General features: G+C 35.8%; 1 protein-coding gene across 1 annotated transcript; it reads right to left on the bottom strand.

Annotated features, from left to right (window-relative positions):
• Window positions 1-6349: 6349 nt before the first annotated feature.
• On the bottom strand, window positions 6350-21835 carry LOC140135446 (adenosylhomocysteinase A-like). Its single transcript, XM_072156942.1, has 8 exons — window positions 21679-21835; window positions 14411-14601; window positions 13829-14057; window positions 11418-11530; window positions 10509-10716; window positions 9196-9398; window positions 8666-8860; window positions 6350-7936 (listed from the first exon to the last, which is right to left on the bottom strand). The coding sequence occupies exons 1-8, from the start codon at window positions 21725-21727 to the stop codon at window positions 7805-7807; spliced, it is 1320 nt and encodes a 439-aa protein (XP_072013043.1). The 5' UTR covers window positions 21728-21835; the 3' UTR covers window positions 6350-7804.
• Between the last annotated feature and the right edge of the window lie 357 nt (window positions 21836-22192).

Genomic DNA, 22192 nt, shown 5'->3' with positions numbered 1-22192 from the left:
CCCACAGTCCTGAGACCCCACTTTCCCCTAAATTTTTTTTTGCAAACATTTTGTGCTAAATATTTTGTCAACACTTAAATAGCATTATGTTAAAGTTTGTGCAGTAGGTTATCAAAAAATATTTTGAAAACGTTTTATACCCTTTATATAACCCGACATTTAAACGTTTTAATGGACCCAGTATAGAACCTTGAGGTACACCGCAAATAATATCTTTGAGTGGTCAATAGTGTCAAAGGCCTTGGAAAGGTCTAAACATATTCCGATTGTGGTTTCATTTTATTCAACGGCATAATTTTATTAACTAGTTGTGTTATGGCCATGTAGAATAGTTGTTTCGAAAACCAAACTGGTCATCATTTAGTATTTTATACGTAATATATCTGTTAAACCCTAGTCTGAAGTCTCCCAAGTATCTTCAAAAAACAAGGTAAAACCGAAATTGGGCGATAATTAGAAAATACTTCCGAATCTTCTTTTTTTTTTATAGATTGGTATTATACCTTTGCTATTTTTAATTGTTGTGGCACAACACCAGTTGAAATATGGAGATTAAAGATTGAGGAAAGCGGTTGGACAATTTCCTTTGCAACTCTTTTTATAATAAAATTTCCAATACATTATTATCATGACCGACATGCATGACCAGCACTTTTATTTTGATTAAATTTATCAATAATTTTAATAATTTCCATTTCAACAACTGGCTTCATATTATATTCTGCTAGATATTGGATATTTAAGGTAATCAAAATAATCTTTACCTAATTTGTGAATTTGTGATGCTAGATTCGGATACATTAACAAAGAAATCGTCCCGCCCCCCCCCCCAACTCAACACAAAAGTTGACAACCATGAGAGTTACCAAATTGCGCAGAAAAGGGGTAATTTTTTTACCAGTAGCAAGGACCGCGAAATTGGCAAAATAGGGAGTATTTAATTTGCACTGTCCGTGAAATTTGACAGTGAAATCAGCAAAATAGGGGTATTTAATTTGCACTGTCCGCGAAATTTGGATAAAAGGGATACTTGAGAAAATGCAGAACTTTTATGTCAATATTTAGTGTAATTGTAAGGGGTGTTTGTAATTCTAATTATTGAAAAGGGGTGTTTGAAGTCTAGTCATTGAAAACCACAAAAAAGGGGTTGTTTTGGGCCAAATTTTGTCCTCGATTTTGCATGAAAAACTCGATGGGGGTAAATTTGATGAAAAATCATTGCAAAGGGGGCCTTTCAAAGATTTGGTAACTCTCATGGTTGTGAACTTTTGTGTTGAGTAGGGGGCCGGCCGGGGAAATATCGTGGGGATTGGTAATAATACTGGAGGCGCGGCAGGTCTGGCTCACTGTATGGAGGCAAGTGGTACCAGCGCCCTCGCCAAGTTGCATGCATTTAGGTACTAGATGGCGCTATAATATATCATGGAGCAGCAGTCCTGACATTACAAGGAGTAGAGGCCCAAACAATTATTTCAAGTAACGGAGACTTTTTTTTTATAAAGAATTTATATTTTTCACCAATTAAATCGCCTTTTTATTCAACTTTTACGGAAATATATGCCTAGTCGATTTTTCGCAATGCTAAAATTAGGCCTTTACTATATACGCCTATTTGTCAAATTTTGTAGATTTTCATTAAAAGTTTTCGGACATTTCAACTTTTGGGCATCAACGAATTTGTCTAGGGCCTAAACAAAATTTAATTGGACTTATCAAATTTCTATATGCTATAGGCCCGCCGCGAAATATTTATCTTGAGTAGATAACCCAAAAAACATTAAATATCTGATGTCACCAAAAGACTTTCCTAACCCGCGTTCTTCTAAATATATGAATTATTGTATATTTTAATACAGTAAGCCAAAAAATTAAGGTACCAGTTGTGTTTACCCCTGTATATCCTAAATAAAGAAAAATCTGTCAAAATTAAAACAAGCAGCTAATAAGTAAAGTGTGCTGAGGCTTGTGGATCAACGTCTAGGCGTTGTGCCTGTGCGTAGCGCACTATAAATCACTGCGCTTTTTTTTTTAATACCTATACTCTTTAGCTCTGATTTAAGACCTCATTTGTTGAAATTGGTTGAGAATTAAAGAAACGGTGGTCTAAAACCTAATAAAGAAACGAAATCAAAAGTTGCACTTTAGTGTTCTAATCAATGAAAGCATGACGTTAGTTTAACGTGCTAATCAATGGAAGCACGGCGCTGGTTGTCTTATTCGTGAACGCATTGTGTGCAAATCAATAGGGCACGCAATGAAGCAAACTGCAATTTTTAATTTGGCATCTTCCTTTGGTTTTTGGATCGTCATATCTTTATTTCTTGAACAATTGCAACAAATGAGGTCTTAAATTCGAGCTAAAAGATGCAGTATTGGCTGCTGGTTCCAATTATGCATGACATATCGGTCTTTGTTTAGGATATACAAGGGGTGAACATAACTGGTACCTTAATTTTTTGGCTTACCGTATATAAAATCTCTAAATGCTAGTAGAATAGTAGTAGGCATATCACTCCAAAAATAAGCGCAGCAGAAACACGATATTTAATGTTTCTACATGAATGAGCTTTATTAAAGTATCAAAAATCAAAAAACGGAATTGAAATCGGTCAATGCATTGTGATGCAGTGTCAATTTTAAGATGCTCATAAATGGAATTAAAACCTGCCACAAATGGCTATAATGACAAAATTGGCACATTTCGAGATTTTGAAGGTTTATTTGGACCCTTGCTTGAAAAAGCAGCGTTAATTTAAGTATCCCAGGTTAAATGCCTATCTTTCCGTACTTCGTTAAAGAAAACAAAAATTTAAAAATCTATCATTGAATAATTATAATAAATTAACCAAATATACTATTTTAGCTATTTCAGCCAATCTGCAGACAAATTAAAGGTGAAAAAATGACGAAGTTCAGCTAATTAATATGCAAAATTGATGCCAATAAAAAACCGTACATGATATCAGGGTGCGGTTTTTTTGCACACATATGTATACGAAGTTATTTCAATTGATAACAAAAATACACAAAAAGTAATTAATTATGCAAATTAGCTAATTACAGCTAATTATGTATTCATGAAATTATTATGTAAATTAGGCATGAGTAATTTTGGGTTTTTTCAATATTTAATGAAAGTCTATTCATTCACCATAAATTTGTCAAGTATGAACCTGTTATGATGTTGAATAAAGAAACTGCAGTTAATTACTTAAATATAATACAAAAAATACAAAGTAAACATGGTATGTGTCACCATTGCTCAAAGCTAAATCCGAAAAGTAAAATAAAAATTCATTTGCAATGAGACTTTAAATTAACATTTTGTTATCTGGATTAACATGGGAAGACAAATGGTAAAAGGAACAGCCATTCTACTGTATCGCGTATACAAAAATAGTATGGCCTTGGACACAAACAATGGCTTAGAGCTATTGTGGTTTGGAAAATTACTCCCTAAAAATGTTTTTGATAATGTTTTGTTTTTAATTAGTTTTACTCAAGGCAAGGCAAGTGTTTCATTCGTTGTCGACGGAAATAATTTACATGCTAAGAAAGATTAATATTTCAGCTAAATGGGGGTAGGTCCCTTTATTTCAATAGGCCTATATTTACTGATTTATGAGCGATCTTCAAAAATCCATAAAAACAGGCAGTAGCTCTTAAACAAAACAATATTTAATTTTTGCGGACCCGATGGTAGCCTCGGAAAGTCTTCACACACCATATATTAAAAATTCAAACAATTTGGATAAATGAAGCATATGAGGAAATTCATTTTTTGACATAGATGTTTTCTAAAATTGGTCAACTTTCAAGGGCGCGCTTTTTAATTCACTGTTATGCTTGCATGCACAGTGTGGCAGAATTATTGTGCAGCCACTGTGACATACCTAATAGTAGTAAGATAGAAAGTGACGATACTCAAATATAGACGAATCCAATTTCACGCATTCCGACACCTCAATGGCAGCCATAGCTGGGTCCCCGTCGGTTACATCTCACCTAAAATGTGAAATGATGCGGCTTGGAGGTACCGGTATTTTAAACTGCATTCTATCACCCGTGTTACACGTAGATAAAAGAATGATGACAGTTTACAAGTTATCTCAAGGACAATATTGTTCAAGGTTGCGCCGCAGGCTTACAAAGAAACAATAGCAATCAAGGCTTAAACTTTAAATTAACACCCGATAGAGGGCAGGGCCTGAAGAATGAGGGTTATCTCAAGGACAATATTGTTCAAGGTTGCGCCGCAGGCTTACAAAGAAACAATAGCAATCAAGCTTAAACTTTAAATTAACACCCGATAGAGGGCAGGGCCTGAAGAATGAGGGTTATCTCAAGGACAATATTGTTCAAGGTCGCGCCGCAGGCTTACAAAGAAACAATAGCAATCAAGCTTAAACTTTAAATTAACACCCGATAGAGGGCAGGGCCTGAAGAATGAGGGAAATTATGGGGTAAATATAGCCCTATAAAAACAAACTCACTTACGGCGTTTCGTTGAAGATGGGAGCTGCCGGCCTCGGTCCTTCGGACCTGCGGCCTTGTGGGGAGCGGTCTCCGGCCTTCGGCCTTGTTTCAAAAGTCGCCCAATTGGGCTACTAAATCGCGGGTTTGGCAACCCTGCTTGTTTTGATCTTATTTTAAGTTATCAAATTACTAGTTTTTATATTCTATGGTGTCAAATATTTATTCACAACGTTGTAAATACGTATTAAATACGATTAATAACAACAGAGGGCACTATCACTTTTTCTCATAAACTGCCGCATATGTTAGTAAGATTGGGAAATGGGTACTGCATACACGGCAGTATATGGAACATATAATTTTGCACATTGGCCAATGGTTACTATTTGTATATAGTACCTATTGGTCAATGTGTACTGTTGTCTGTATCGGGTGCATTTTTCGTTCTTTTCAGCCACGACTTTTTGAAAGTTGTTTTTTTTGGTCAAAACTGCACAAAACAACCATGTCTCCAACCATAAATCAATATATTGAATTAGATGATTTTGCTCATAGATATTAAATATATCTATGTTTTCTGATCGTAGGCTAAGGGACATGCAATGATCATTCTTTTTTAAATTGCCCAATATAAACAATGATAAAAGCCGTTTATGTATTTGTAATTAATATAAGCGAGGACATTATTCTATACTACATGTACAATGCGAGGACAGTAAAAAAATGCGAGGACAATTTTGATTACCCTACCACAGGGCCATTTTTTTTATTACACATTATATACACCATGCTATATGCTGAGAACTGCTAAAACCCCAGTGACAGCTCACAACCCACTAACCGCTGTCCCCGAGAAGTTCTGGGGAATTAGCAGTCACTGGCAGCAGCTCTCTGGACATAGCCAGGTTTTATGATATGGTTTTGGATCACCACAGTCAAAAGGCCCTATACTAGTAGGGCTAATTTTGATGTCCTCACATTTCTATTTTTGTCAAGGTCACCGGGCTTTCTTGCCCTGCGGGGCCTTTTATATTGGAACTGGAGTGTCTAGTCGTCGTATGGGAGTCTCCGGCCTCGAGCCTGTCGACCTTGATGTTTTTTAGTTGATACTGGCCACAGTATCCATAAAAAACATCAAGGCCGCAGACTCCCATACGACGACTAAACACTCCAAGTGAGATCCAATATAAAAGGGCCCGCAGGGCAAGAAAAGCCCAGTGACCTCGACACCATAAAATATATATTTAGGACGAGAATGATCATCCATGAAAAAACCTGAAAAGTTTGAAAAAGCATGAAGAAGGGCGTGAAATGAGGCTAAAAAGGCCAAAGACGGGCTGAATAAAGTGCGGAAATTTGGACCACAAAAAAGCAGGAAATCCCGCAAAAGCAAGAAAATTCTCATGCCTGTATATAATTTCCCTCATTCTTCAAGCCCTGCCCTCTATCGGGGATTAATTTGTAGTTTAAGCTTGTTGGATATATCCATTATTTCTCGGTTAGTGGTTCTTTGTAGCCCTGCGGGGTAATCTAGTTGGCTATCCCTATTTATCGGTTAGTGGGTCTTTATTGAATTCGCAAACATCTTTTAAGACATTTTGAATTTCAAGCAAGAAAATCAGATTTATTTCTCGGCGATTACAAAAACAGGAAGCGTTTTTAAACGTGTCCTTTCGATGCTTTCATTGAGGAAAGTTCCAAAGTATACGCCTCTTAATTTGCAACTCAGTGAACTTGCTCACCTTGTGCGGATTTGTGCACGGTTACTGAATAATCGGGTCAAAATTTTTTCAGCCTCTGGAGAAGATTCAGAAAGTTGATGCTGCATTTGAACCGAACCTCATAAGCCTCAAAAAGTACCCCGATACCAATGTATTGTACAGGTGTCAAAAATTCAACATATTAGACATTGTGTTCCTGTCCACATCCCCTGGGATTTACACTTATGGAAGACAAAACTATATACAACACAAAAGACCATTATATGCCATTTCGTATTTTATTATACTTTTTTCCTTGGACATATTGCGACAATGCAATATATTTTTAGTTCCCAAAGCAAGATGCTGGAAAAAATCCATGATGCATTTTAGATTGTTTTAAAATAAGTTTATAGCAACTTTAAAAAGTTAATATAAATAGTGAACCAAAGATAAAAACTATAAACCATAGAATTTCATAACAGTGATATGATTTGAAAATTATGCCAACGATCTGCATGTATATGACGTCATTAAATTTTGTCAATGTGGAATGTGCCTATAAGTTAACATTTGTATCAAGGGGAAATCAAAATTTCTGGTTGCACAATGCAGTAGTATTACAGGTATTCAACGATTAAGACAGTTGACAAAATTATGCAAGTTGCACTGTGGGTAAAACATGACCAAATGGCATTATGGGTATATAATACCCAAACATAAAATAAAAATTGCCGTCATACATCCCACTGAACAGATTCAAACATTTGAAAAGAAATTGTCTAACCCTGTATGTTTTTACAGCTGCAAGCACAATGTATATTATTACAAAATAGTACATGTATTTTTGGATCGTAAGGCAATTGGGTTTTGGGGACACGCCATTTTTGATCAGGGGGGGGGGGGGGTAGGTGAAGTAGTTTTCTTTTTCACACTAACCAGGTAATTTTTTCATGCACTCTTGTATTGAGTGTTTTTACTACCCCCCAGAAATCCAATGGTGCATCCCTTAGTTGTATGGCTAGTAATTATTTCAGCCTGAGACTAGTATTTAAGTTGTCTAATAATGGTCACAAGACTGCAGACTCACCACACTATTAAAACATACAGTAGATGTATTTATTCAATTCTTATTATCAGAGTCTTGATAATATCTTCTTGGAATACATACATAATGGCCTTTGTCATTTGATGTGTACATAATGGCCTTCTCATTTGATGTGTTATTCTTGAAAAGTTCTCTAGCTAGAGAATCTACCCAGCACACACAACAATGTTTTTAAAAATGTTTATATAAACATGTTTTTGTTTTGATGACATTTAAATGTTGAGTTACATAAAGGTCATTAAAATGTTTTTAAAATGTTTTTGAAATGTTTTATATGAAAAAAATACTACAATATTCTAAAAATGTTGTCAAAACGTTATTGTAAAATATTTTGGTAAAATATTTTGCAAATCATTTTGTCAGCACTTGTTTTTTTGCAGCAAATTTTCACAAATGTTTTTGAATGTTATAAAAATATTTTATACCCTTTTATATAACTCAACATTTAAACATTTGTATTTATTCTGTTGGGTGATGAAATGTTTATCCCAGCGGGAGGCAAGGAGGATGAGGAGATGTCTTAGTATCGGTAGAATTCTGGCTTGTATGGTCCCTCTGCTGGTACACCGATGTAGTCTGCTTGAGCTTTGGTGAGAGTGGTGAGTTTTGCACCTACGTGGTCAAGATGAGCTGCAGCCACTGCCTCATCAAGCTGAAGGAAATAAAAAGCAAGGTTGAATGAGTTAAATATTTTGTTGGATTAAGTGAAATGTTTTAATTGAGAAAAGTATAAAAAAATGTTTCAAACAGGCAGCTGAGAATAGAATTAAAAAACTTATTTTTAAAGAGGAAGTCCTGCTAGAGCAGTTCTTCTGGGGTGAACCAAATCTACCTGGTTATCAAATTAATTAGTGACAAGGATATTTCTGAATTTGATTATTAATGTGTTAATTAATGTAATAACATTAAACATCAATTAGCACTTATCAAATTCAGAGATAACCTCGTCACAGATTCATTTGATAACTAGGCAGGTTTGGTTCACCCCAGAAGAACTGCTCTAGCGGGGCTTCCTCTTTAAAAAAAAAAGCGCAGTGATTTATAGTGCGCTACGAACAGGCACAACGCCTAGACGTTGATCCACAAGCCTTGGCACACTTTACAGGTTGTCGCTGACCACTACAGCCCCATATCATTCCACAAACCATTAAACAACAAATCATTTTAAATTAAAATAATTAGAAATCTCCAAAGAGAGAAAAATTGTCAACCCAGTAACTCTTGCTCCTTTCATAAGGCAGCCCCTTCTGAACTTGTGAAACTTCTGGTGTACAAATGTTGGTTTTCATTTTTGTCAAATTTTGCTGGCAAAATGACTGACTATATCCCTTTGAAGTAAACTGAACTTCGCCAACCTAAACTGAAATGAACTATATCTTACCTTCTTTGGTAGCATGTAGACTCCGAGTGGGTACTTCTCAGTATGTTTCCACAATTCAATTTGTGCAAGGACTTGATTTGTGAAGGAATTGGACATAACAAAGCTAGGATGGCCCATGGCACAGCCCAAGTTCACTAGACGACCCTCGGCCAACAGGATGATGTGGTTACCACTGGGGAGCAGGTAACGGTCCACCTAAACAATGAAAAATCACGGGAGTACAAAAATGTTAATGTGGTTACTGTGGTATGATCAAACTGCATTGGTATCAACAAACTAATTCATAAGCATTTTTATAAGGGTGCACCATTTGATTTCCAGGGGATGGGAGTTTAAAAAAACCACTTTACTCACACCAAACTGCATTGGTATCAACAAACTAATTTATAAGCATTTTTATAAGGGGTGCACCATTTGTAGGGATGTTAAGTGGCCCAATGAAAAAAAACCCTGTAAAGTACATAATTCGGAAGGCTTTTGATCCTCTTCATGTGAATCTTGGGAATTGTGATTTTTTTTATCTTCTTTACCTGGGGTTTGATGGTGACCTTTTTGCAGTTCTCGTCAAGCCATTTGAGGTCAATCTCTGTGTCAAAATGACCGATATTGCACACAATGGCATCGTTCTTCATAAGCTTAAAGTGTTCAGCGGTAATGACGTCATCACATCCTGTTGCTGTGACGAAGATGTTGGCCTTGCTAGCTGCCTCCTCCATGGTGACAATTTCATAACCTGTTGTAATCAGAATGAAGAAATAAATTTAAAAATCATTTTTTGTATGTGAAACAAACTTTTAATCAAGACCGTTACTTTTTCAACTCTTGTTTAAACTATTGCGAACTTTTGGAACAGGCCTTGAAATAAGTAAGCAAATCAATGCCACCGAAATTCCAGGGGTGCTCGCTAAGGGTTCTGTAACGTATCAATAAAATATTTTTCTGGGAATAGATCATAGGGGATATGCATTCACAAGCGCAATGTTTTCATTTTTGACAAAGGAAACTAAAATTTGGCAAGATCTTGAATCTGTAGAAATAAATAAAAAATTTGTACAAAACTGATGCATTTTAAATCTTTCTACACCCATGGCCAATTTGTGGCCTATTTTTGCATTTTTCTCAAAAATTATAGCACATTGCTGTCAAGTAAGATATGTATATTATAGGGGCAAGGACTACAACTACTGTACTGAAAATTGAGCAACTCAAAGCAAGTAGTTATTGATTTATTGATCAAATATTGGTTTTCCCTCATTTTTGACTAACTCCACAACTGTTGTCTGTGCTGAAATAAAATTTCCAGTGCAGTAGTTGTAGTCCTTGCCCCTATAATAAACATATCTTAATTGTCCCTAATGCGCTATAATTTTTGAGAAAAATGCAAAAATAGGCATTAAAATTGGGCAGGGGTGTAGTACCCTTAATAGATTTTTAACTTGTGAATCTTATAATCATTTTGCTGTAAATGGGGTTATCTGTGTACCTATGACTAATTTGTTTTTAGGCATACAGATACATTTTTTTATTATTTATTTCTACCGATCCAAGATCTTACCAAATTTAATTTAATGATGTATATATCGGGCTATTCCTCATCCAGATGCTGAAACAGGCTTTGATGAGTAGTAGCTCAGAGGTAGAAGTAGAAAACAGACAATTTTGTTCCATTTTCAGTCAATTTTCCAAGAGCATTCAATATGGGAAATTTTGGAGCTGCTAGTGTCAGGTTACGGCAGTATAACAATTTGTTATCTTAGCCTTTGTAGAAAACATTAAATTCTGATTAGTTCAATACTCTTGTAGTAAGAGAATGAAAACCAATCCAATATTATATTACACCTACCTTCCATAGCAGCTTGGAGTGCGAGGATAGGATCGATTTCAGTGATGAGGATGCGAGCACCGAAAGCTCTCAGTGATTGAGCACTGCCTTTGCCGACATCACCATAGCCTGCAACGCAACATACTTTGCCTGCCAGCATAATGTCTGTTGCACGCTTGATACCATCGACCAGTGATTCTCTGACACCATACAAGTTGTCGAATTTACTCTGCAATTACACAATTAAAATAGGAGAGGTAATGATTAATGAATGCAATAATAATAATATACTCATGAATAAGACGAAGGCTCACGTGGTAACATGATAACCATGTGATGTAGAAGTTGGGTTAAAACAGTCCCAGGATTGCAAACAAATCGGTTTATTTTGTTGTGTCTTAAAATCGTTTACAATTTTGCATGATTTCTTACAATTGCAGTAACAATATCTAAAGACTTCGTACAAGTCTTTATAAGCATTCAAAATTAGGCTATGAGGTCACTCATAAATTAACAATTTTATTTTAATTTGATAATTGTTTATAAAATGTGTTTTCCAAAAATTGAAATTAGTCCAAGGGTTTGATTGTCACAGCATACAAAAAACACACAATAAATGCATGATGTTTTTGGCCCTCATTTCTAAATATTGACTTTTATTGCCAGTTTGAACAAAGTAAAGGATGAGGATTTTGCTTTATGCAAAACGGGACATTTCCCAGAAAATGAGTGCTGTATTTTTCTGGAATGGGGAGTTGGTTCTTTTGAAGGCATTAAATTAAGTTAGATCAATATATCGACTGCTCAGTGCCGAAGTGAACAAGTGTAGCTGCCAAGTTAACATTTGTCAATTAACACAGTATTTTGTACTCATCTACACATGGCAGTCGATATATGAATTCTTCCCCTTAATTGGGTGTATACACTTACCTTGGTGACTGAATCATTGACATTGATTGCAGTAACCTTCAGCTTGTTGTCTTTGAGCATTTTGTACAAGTTATGTACACCAGTTGTGGTTTCTTCTGAGAGACCCTTGATACCTGTGTAATACACAAAATGAAATACAGGTCACCAAATAGCTGCCATGTGAATATTATGCATAGCAGGAAAGGATGGAAATGCACAAAATCAGCTGAGGCAAGTTTGTAAAATGTTTATTTCTGCACATTGTTTATTTTGTGAAAATTACTGAAATGAAAGGCCTTTAATTTTCACCAAAGTGTACAAACCAATGGGAGTAGAATAGGGAAATAATTATGTGTAATTTCTACAAATACATTATCATTAAGGAGGTACTACACCCCTTGATAAAATTGCGACTATTTTTGCATTTTTCTCAAAAAATAGTAACACACTGGTAACAAAAATTATGTATATTATAGGGGCAAGGAATACAGTTACTACACTGGAATTTTGGTGACTCAAGACAAGCGATACATTATATATGATATTCAGTAAAGAGGTACCGCTAGAATGTACCTCATTTCTTAACATATACATGTATAATGAACCACTTGTCTTGAATCACTGAAATTTCAGTGAAGTAATTGGATTCCTTGCCCTATCATATACATAACTTTTGTTACCAGTGTAGTTATTTTTTGAGAATGCAAAATTAGTCACAAAATTGATCAGGGGATGTAGTACCACCTTAAATCTTAAACATGCTTGCTAACGTTATCCAATGTTATGAAACCCACTGTTAACGGGTTATTGTTCTTGTATCATACTGGTATCTCTTGCTATCTTATCAATTGTTTGCCTTTCGTGTAAAGTTTCACAATCCAGCTTTTCAACTGGTCAAGCTACAACTGCATGAAAATCAAGGTCTTTCTACAGGATGAGTACAAAATGTATATCAAGTGTGATAGTGTTATTAGCGTACAAATGTGCGATCACCAGTTGGATTCAAATGCAAACATTTCAAGCTAACACCTATCCTGAGAAAGTTGAGCATGATTAGAAAAACTAAATACCCAGGGACTGCCTTTTGGAATTTGCAGGAGACCATAAAATAGCTCTTTTGAAGCCTTCAAGGAGAGCTATATAGATCATTTACAATAGAATGCAAGGAAAGAATGGTCAACTAAGGAGAGCTAAAAATCACTCTCATACATGTATATGGCCATGCGTTTTGAGTTGGGCCAGTAAATAGGTGGAGATGTTACATGCGCGCGACATTTTAGGGTTCATCTTTTTAATTTTCTCAGTTAATATGCATCCTATGTAGTTAAATTTGGTGTCAAATTAAAGCTTGTGATGAGACCAATACAGTAAACCTTAAAAAAGTTTTAAAAAGTTATTAACATTTGAATAATTTGCATCTAATTAGCATAATATGCGGGGTGGAGGAGGATCAGGAGGAGGAGGATCAGGAGGAGCAAATTTAATAAAAGTGACCTCAGGGGTCATATGATGCAAGAGGTCCATTTTTTTTTCACATTTTTACAATTCACTTTAAACTGCATACTATAACACCATACAATCATATTCCAGGTATTTTAATTTGCTTTGAGAAGCAATTTTGCATATTTTATTTTCCGTTCTGGTTACACATTGAAGTCAATGGGAAAATATGCCTTGAAAGAGGCTGGCGCAAAATCATTATAATTGTATTGAGCCCTATGATGTTATATATGTATTTAAAGCTCTGACTGAGAGGAATTCAAATATGGAACTTTTAAATATGTGGGGTGAAGCTAACTTTTTTTAATTTGTCAAATTTTACATTTTTCCCAAAAATATTTGGTATTTTCAGTTTCATAACTCCTTAGTGTTACACCCTGTGTCATTTTAAAGTGCATTTTTGGATTCCTTGGTTCATTTGCAGCCAGAAAATGTATACTTTTATATATGTTGGGTATAATATGTGAAAGATATTCATATCTAAACGAAAAAACATGCAATTTTCATCTCGCAAAAACATGTAACACATTACCGGCCCAACTTAAAACGCATGGCCATATCAGATTTAAGGAGAGCAGTAGAGAGCAATTGCTCTCGCTCTCCTCAAAAGGCAGTCCCTGCATACCATTGATGACAAAACTAAAGCTACCCTATTCTTTGAAAATCAGTAGTTTTATTTTTGCTTTTTTTTTTTCAAGTTGGGTTGTGTGCCGGTTGGGATTTGTGTTTATTTGTTGCCTTGTTTAATTGTAACACTTTGGGGTTGGAAAACTGTTCTTTCTTTCCGAGGTAAAATTAGACTATTTTCTGACAAACTTTTTAAAAGTTGAAAGGTATATAATTGACTTCAGTCTCAACAGATGAATCCACAGGAAACACATTTTGATTCCAGCAGATGACAAATTGAAACCCTGCCCAGCATTGATGCTTACCTGGTAAGAGATCTGGGTATTTGGTGTGTACAAGATTGGTGAGATCACCACCATCATCAAGGATCATGTTAAGTGGTTCGCCATCGGGGAAGATCAAGGTCTGTTCTATGCACCAGACGTACTCCTCGTCTGTTTCGCCTTTCCATGCATAGACAGGGACGCCTGCCTTGGCCATTGCTGCTGCAGCGTGATCTTGGGTTGAGAAGATGTTGCAGCTGGACCATGTGACCTTGAGTAGAATAAATTAAACGGCATAAAATCATTTGATGATGCTGGCAGCTGGCATCCAGCAATCAAGGCATTTATATATCCTCTTCTCCAACATGAACAATGAACATCCATCAAAAATGGTATCTAAAAATCAATATTCACCTGTTAGTAATTTTGCATAGGTCGGGTTACCCTAAGGCTAAAATAAATACTGTGTCCAACTGTCCATGCATATATTGTCCGGAATTTCTCAAAATTTGGTGCGGGAGGCCCTTATTTGTTACAAATTTAGTATTTTGTGGGAGAAAAGAAGGGCCCGCCATTCTGCACAACCAGCCCCTACGGAAGCTCCGCCACAAGCCAGATACATACCTCAGCACCTAGTTCTCTCAGGGTTTCAATGAGTACAGCTGTTTGGATGGTCATGTGCAGGCATCCAGCAATCCTTGCACCCTTCAGGGGTTTCTCTGCACCGTGCATCTTCCTCATTTGCATAAGGCCGGGCATTTCATTCTCGGCAAGACCGATTTCGCGACGTCCGAAATCTGCCTGACTTATGTCAGCTGTAGAACAAAAGATAAGCAAAGAAAGGCACATTTAAAACAACCAATGTAGATAAAATTATGGTACCGTAATCAATTTTTTTGTTAACGCAATCCAATTTCCTTACAGTTTAATATACCGTATTTCGTCAAGTAAACTCCCTCGGGGGCATTACATTTTCCCAAGGGGGGGGGGGGGCGTTTATTAGGTCATTTTTAGCACGACAATTCCTGTTAAAATCATTAGGTAAGCTTAAAAGTCACGCTAAAATGACGAACTATGACCTTTTGACACTGACTTTTGGTTCACTTCCGGGTTTCGGATGCAGATTTTCGCCATTTATTGCTGCTATTATTGACCATGTGAGCAACTTGGTAAGCTTACTACACAAGATAGCATGGAAATATCGGAAATTTTTGAAACATCTTGGTTGAAAAAAGTGGTGGGGGGCGTTTATTTGAGGGGGGGGGGGGGCGACTATTTGACGAAATACGGTATAATTTAAAAATATGATGTTGGGAAAATAAAGCAAAAAAAAACCCAACCTACCCCTGTCAGTGTTCGATTTAGTCAGGTGCACGCATGCACTGGTGCATGCAGTTTTCTGTCAGTGCATGTAACTTTTTTTCAACTAGATACACTTTCTCTCGGAATCTGATCAACTGGGAGAATTTTACTTGGGTATATAGTGCTGAAATATCAGTTCTCCCCCCTCAGAGCATGTTTCACCCAGGCAGTAGATTTTCATAAAATCCCTATAAATCAGTGGAACAACCAATGCAGAGCAAGCAATAATGCAGCTGAAAGTAACTTTCTGAAAATGATTTTTGGTCAAAAATGTTGATGTTTGGTCAAAATGTAATTTTGTTTTGGGGTCAAAAATGTAATTTAAGGTCAAAATGTGATTTTTGGTCAAAATTGAGATTTTTGGTCAAAATAGATTTTTTGTCAAAAATTTAGGGTCAAAATGTGATTTTGGGTCAAAATTGAGATTTTTGGTCAAAATAGATTTTTTTTGGTCAAAATGTGATTTTTTTTGGTCCAAAATGTAATTTAGGGTCAAAATGTGATTTGGGGTCAAAATGTGATTTTGAGTCAAAATGTGATTTTGACTCAAAATTGAGATTTTTGGTCAAAATTGAGATTTTTGGTCAAAATTGAGATTTTTGGTCAAAATAGAGATTTTTGGTCAAAATAGAGATTTTTGGTCAAAATCGAGATTTTTGGTCAAAATAGAGATTTTTGGTCAAAATAAAGATTCTTGATTTAGGCCAAAAAAAAATTAATGTTTTGGTGTGTCCCCTCCCTCAACTATTTCTGGGATAATTAGCCTATTTTTAGATTTGACTGTTTCACAACCTTTCAAGCTAATCAAGTAGTTCGCAACGCAAACTTTAAAAACCGGGCAAAACAGACACATCATTTATCGGTATGACATTTTCGTATTGGTGCTGCCCTATTTAAGTTTGCACTGATGTGCCATTTCAATTTGGGTGCGCCGATTTGGATCATGTGCTAATGAATTTTTATTTATTCTGGATAAATAATAAAGTATTAATTACAATTTCAAGCATAGTTGTATAGGCAAGAAGTACAAGAAGCTGCGTAATTAATATTATGACAAACATGCAACTATTTAAGCCACAGGAGCCTTGTATTTTTAAGTGCGAACTCTAATTGAAATCATGCAATGACGTTGCACTAGCTTTTTGTATACAGATCATCCCATACCGTACTAGCAGAGCTAAGTACGGTATGGGTTCCTCGTACTACTAATCAAGCATCGTTAATCCAATTTCTCAGTCGTTGTATTGTGGTCCACGTAAAATGCCAAAAAAAGCGGAAATTGAAACCTGTCAGAAAAATGAAAAAAAAAATCATAATTCCACTAAAAATCAGATCTCACAGGCCTTATTACATTAAAAAAAATACATTAATTTTATATGACCTTATCCTTCTGGAAAAAAATGTGGGTCAACAAATATGGAAATAGAGACCCCTCTATCCTGAGAATATCCATTTTGTTGGATTTCTTCTGAATTCTGGACAGCTCTCCAGAAAAAACTAGAGCGGTTCTCGGCTTTCGCGGTTCTCGGCATTCGCGGTTCTCGGTAGTGTGGGTTGGTCCGTATGTGACGTTTCTGTTCAGAACCTTGTGTGACCCTTCCCCCAAAAAAAATCATCCGCCACCACTGGTTATAACAAGGGCCTTGTAAATGCAACTGGTGAGACAGAGCCTCGAATGACGTTTGTGTTTTCAGTCTGATTTCAGTTCCCTAACAGGTACAAAGTTTACGCATTATCATTAGGCCTACCAAGTATTGTATGTCCTATAATCTCTTATGTATGACATGGATCTTTACCATGATTGTGCAAGCCAAAAAAATATCATTTCAATACCCCAAACATGCGTTAAAAAAAGACCATGTTTTACACATGCAACCTCAAGTTTAGACATAATAATTTAATTTTCCCTAAACCCTCATGCACGGGAAAAATCATGCCGCCACCATTGGTTATGACAAGGGCCTTTTAGGGTGCACACCAGTAAATAACCCTCACTGACTTTCTGTACAGACAGGGGCCGGAAAACAACTCAGTTCTTCAAAACTTCCCTTTCTGCAAGCAGACGGTCAGATGACGACATCCATTGTAAAAATTAATATATGGATTTCAGGATTTTTTTCCAGAAATATTGTAAAAAGTTCAACCTATAACCCATACAGCTAACGCCACCTCACAAACAGCTTGGTGTTTCTGAAATGTAACACATTTTGAAAGTCGTCATAAAAAGTCGGATCCTGCTAAATTTACACAGACAATCTAATTTACAGGCCTAAATGATGATTAAATATGAATCAGGGCCTAATAGTTGCCTTTTAAGCCTTTTCTAATGTATTACATTAAGTCATATTGCACATTTCCTTGTTTCAAATACTGTTTTTTTCCCTTCCAGGGTGTAGCTAGACTTCTCCGTACTCCACTTGCCAATTGTGCTTCTGGCTATTGCATTTAAGCTTAAAACTCTGATTATTATTTGTGCACAATTGATAGATTTTCACATCTAATCTTTTCAGTCACCGACGCCCTCTGTTTGTTAGCTTCCCAAGTGGACTACTGACTTTGGATTATGGATAACTTTTTAACACGGGATTCTATGGAGAGTTAGGCCAATTTCTGGCCTAACTAAAATTGGTCATGATGTAATGCAGCTTTAAATGAATCTGGATTGTGATTGGTCGCCCAGATATCGCTATTGATTGAACAAATTCATCAGGACCGGCAGAGTAAACTAGTAAACCAGAGTTCGTAGTATCTGATCCAAGAAAATGCACTTACTGTGTACGTTTCAACAACCACTGTTGTCTTTGTCAACACTTGATGAGGAGTGACTGCAATCTACTGACAACCAACGCTAGAGGGATATGTAAAATCAGGCGGTTTTTGGCGATTTTAGCCATTAAGCCCCCCCACCGCATAAATCTGAAAGCCCCTCTGAGCCCCCCTCCTGGAGACGCTATTGCAAAATCAATGGAGAGAAACTATACTACCTTGTTTCTTAATAAAATGTAACGGAGTACATCAGGCAACTATGAGAGCCAAAAAGGCCTCAAATTGAGCAAAGAAAGACATTAATTTTCACGTGCATTTCAACCAAGACGCTTCATTAGTGGTGTTCGCCCTTAATGTCATATTATCATGACCGTTTTATTTTGTTTTATGTTAAGGGCTGGGGTATGAACGTTTGGACAGTATTTATTGTGGGACATTAGACATATCGAATTGCATTCTGAATACTAAGAATGTCCTGATATCAAATAATTTTGATTTTTTGAAATTCGCAATGTAATACACATTTTATGACAAATCATTAAAAATTGATATTTTTGATATATAACAGTCCTCGAAGTAAATTTTATAAATTTAATGATACATTCTTTAAGTATATGTAGCTGGGAGGAAAGGCCGACGATCAATTGAAAATTTTGAGCTTTCAGTATTGAAGATATGGATTCCCCCAAAATAGGTCTTTTGGGAAATAAAATCCATATCGTCAATATGAAAGGTCAAAATTTTCAATTGATCGTCGGCTTTTCCTCCCAGCTACATACACTTTAAGAATATGTCATTAGATTTATAAAATTTACTTCGAGGACTGTTATATATCAAAAATTTGAAAAATATCAAATTTTAATAATTTGTCATAAAATTTGCATTATATCGTGAATTTCAAAAAATGAAAATTATTTGATATGAGAAAGACATTCTTCGTATTCAGAATGCAATTCGATATGTCTGATGTGCTCTCATTTCCCACAAAAATACTGTCCTAAACGCTCAAAACGCTCATTCCAGATCCCTTAAGTATATGTCATATTACATGTTTCACATTTGTACGATTTTAAATAATTCTTTATCATGTTTATAGGACATGCTCTGTTATATTTTTATATCCTCTTTTCATTCTTGAAAAGATAGATCATGCTTTTTATTTCACCCATTGGGTATTTCTTTATTAATTTGTGTTTATATGGCGATTTCAAGTGGGATAATAACTCCTGGATGACGTAAGCATAATGTTGATAGATTTAAATATCATTATAAATAGGCACTTAATAATAATGATATTGAAATAAATTGATAAATAGATAAATTAATAGATAAATAAATAAAAGATATATAAGCCTAGATAAATAATAAATAAATGATAAACTAGGAGTAAATTGCAAACATTAAATATCTTAGAGCAAATGAGCATTTAATAAGTTTTTATGACAAATATTTTGCCCCTTCTTGTACGCTTTATCATTATTTTATCTTTTACTAATTTTTTTTGGGACATGCTCGCTTATTTATTTTTTATGTGTTCCTCTTATCATTTGTGAAGTATTTCTTTATTTTTGTTTTAGTACAAGTGATCACTGAGTATGTTTAACTGTGGAAATATCGGTAGATAAGGTGTTTTTATTTCACCCTTGAGTATTATTTATAAGTGTATCAACATACATTTCACATGTCATGATTTTTCATTGTTTTATTTTAAAGCAATTCTTTATTGGGGTGCATGCTCTCATATATTAGGTGGTTTTTTTTCATGTTCCTCTTGTCATTCTTGATAGATGGCTGTTTATTTATGTCGCGTGTTAAGTATTTTTTTTAATTTTTGGTGAAGTGTATAATTATCATCACATGCTGTACGCTGTTTATTTATTTCGCCCTCATTTTCTTTACTTTTGTTTTAGATCTTTAGTTCTTTATTTTTGTTTCTGTGAATATCATCCTAAAAGTAGGCCTTCTGCACATTATGATTTTTCCTTGCTTTATTTAACTCTTTACTGGGGTGCATGCTCTCTGCTGGTTTTTTCATGTTCCTCTTATCATTATTGACAAGATAGCACCTGCTGTACGCTGTTTATTTATTTCGCCCTAAATTATTTCTTTACTTTTGTTTTTAGATTTTGAAGTTGATATCATGATATCACACGCTATGTTTGATACCAACCGCATTGTCTGGTTAAAGACAGTTCTTGTTTTAAATCCTGAATACAATGTCAACATTCAGTTCGTTCACCTCACAATGCGGTGCGATGTTATATAACTGTATATATTGCAGGGTTGCCAAACCCGCGATGTAATAGGCCTAGGTCAATAGGATGAGTTTTGAAGATTTTCCTCGCGACAATTTCCTGTCCTATAGACACCAATTGATGGTTAAGAAAAATATTGCATGACTTCTCAACATTGGCTTACGCGACTTCTGGTAGTTTTTTATCTCATAGAAACCAACGGTTGATAAAAAAAAAAATATTGGGCGATTTTTCAATGATTTGACCCAGCGGTTTGCCCTCATTTGTTTGGCAACCGTGGTCTGTGTTAAGTGAATATATTTCGTAAGAAAATAATTATCATAGACCATGTAGACAGAACGGACAATAGTCATAGGCGCTCTCCTCCATTTTGAGAAATATACTTTTACACACACACTACATTTATAATTAAAATGATCAGCCTTAAAGTTTTACCTTTTAGTGGGTTAAGCCAAACCTAAGTGGATGAAATATAAATCAACACTTCTGGCACTGATTGGTTTCCGTAGTTGTTATATGGAATACTGAGCTGTCTGTAGCTACAAAATTGTCTGCAAATCGGCTTTTGCCGGGCCTCTCTTTTCGGGCGATTTTTTCTCATTAAATTAGGGTCCCGCTCAAATAAAAAATAAACTGGTGTCTAGATGTAATCACAGTTAACACACCAGGAAAATTATAGAATATACAACAACCTAGTTACACCTGTAGACTGCGAACAAACATGCACCTGGCCAGACCTGGCCGTAAAACAAAGTGTTCTCCCTACGGATACCCTTAAGGGTCACACAAAAATGTTTCAAACTAGGCTTGCAAAAGCCAAAATGGTAAAAATAAAGCTGCCAGGCATGAGACTGCACTTTCCTAAAAAAAACTGAAAAAACTGAAAATGCGCGTGAAATTGGGCAAAAAGTACCAAAAACAGGCTGAAATTAAATAAAGTTGCGGAAATTTTGACTATAAAAAAAACTGAATTCAGTTTTTAAACTGAAAATTCTCATGCCTGAGCTGCATTGCCTAGGCCTATATAATATTTCTACATACTACTGCTCTTGCAAAACTTGCAAGCTCATGCACCAATGGCACATGACATGTGCAAGCAATCACTGTACGCGCACGTGTCCAGCAGCTGCAATCAGCTGATTGTTGTATACAAACACCACTGTTGAATCACAGCGATTGATCTTAGATAAATTTTCCTAAATTACGGATCTCATTTTTCACTTAAAAATTCCACGGTACTTCCTCAGCCAATAACCAGCTGCTGTATTCATGTTAACACAAATAAAAAAAATTATCCTATTGGCGAAAAAGTATAATTAAGAGACAAATAGTCTTAGGAAAAAAAATAAAAATAGAAACAATGCAACTCTCGCCGGCTGTTACACGGCGATTGAGCACGATTGCCGTTCTTGCAGCAACCCCAGTGCAAAATCATCAGCTCCCGGACATCAGCTCACCTCCAAAGCTCGCAAAATCATCATTTTAGGTTATGAAACAAATTCAACTCACCGACTTTGTATGCGGGCTTATTATCTTTGGGACCTGGAGGAGAAGCCATTGTTAATTCCTTTGTGATTGGCTACTTGATAGCTGAATTTTAAAGTCGCTGCGTGCACGTCTTTCCCCTACGAGTGCTAAGGAATGAAGAGACCGATTTTGCCATGCGACTGGCATTTATATACCAACTCATTTGCATACATAATTGAATATGGAAGCCCGGTGGGTTCAGTCTTCACTGACAATGTGTACGCATGATGGTTCCAATTAGGGGTACTTTTCAAGAAATGTCCGCGGAATTTTCGAGGACAAAATTGTTCGCGATTGTCCAAATTAGGGGTGTTTTGGAGCAAAATTGTCCTTGAAATGAAAAATAGGGTATATTTCTAGGACTTTCGTCCGTGTTTTACCGCTACAGTTTTCCTTATTGTCCTCATTTCCCCGTGAAATAGGGGTAAAAATTCAAAAGCGTCCTTAAATGGTAAAAATAGGGGTATTTATTTCGAAAAAATGTCCTTGATTCCTC

This window comes from Amphiura filiformis, chromosome 16 (assembly GCF_039555335.1).
Source record: "Amphiura filiformis chromosome 16, Afil_fr2py, whole genome shotgun sequence".
NCBI lineage: Eukaryota > Metazoa > Echinodermata > Ophiuroidea > Amphilepidida > Amphiuridae > Amphiura > Amphiura filiformis.
This window is presented reverse-complemented; position numbering and strand designations above follow the sequence as displayed.

Coding starts and splice junctions, on each gene's coding strand:
- LOC140135446 (XM_072156942.1), bottom strand. CDS start 21,727: ATGGCTTCTCCTCCAGGTCCCAAAGATAATAAGCCCGCATACAAAGTC. Junction 14,058..14,410: donor TGAGAGAACTAGGTGCTGAG/GTATGTATCTGG, acceptor ATTCTACTCAAG/GTCACATGGTCCAGCTGCAA. Junction 7,937..8,665: donor TCTACATGCTACCAAAGAAG/GTAAGATATAGT, acceptor TATTTCCTTCAG/CTTGATGAGGCAGTGGCTGC.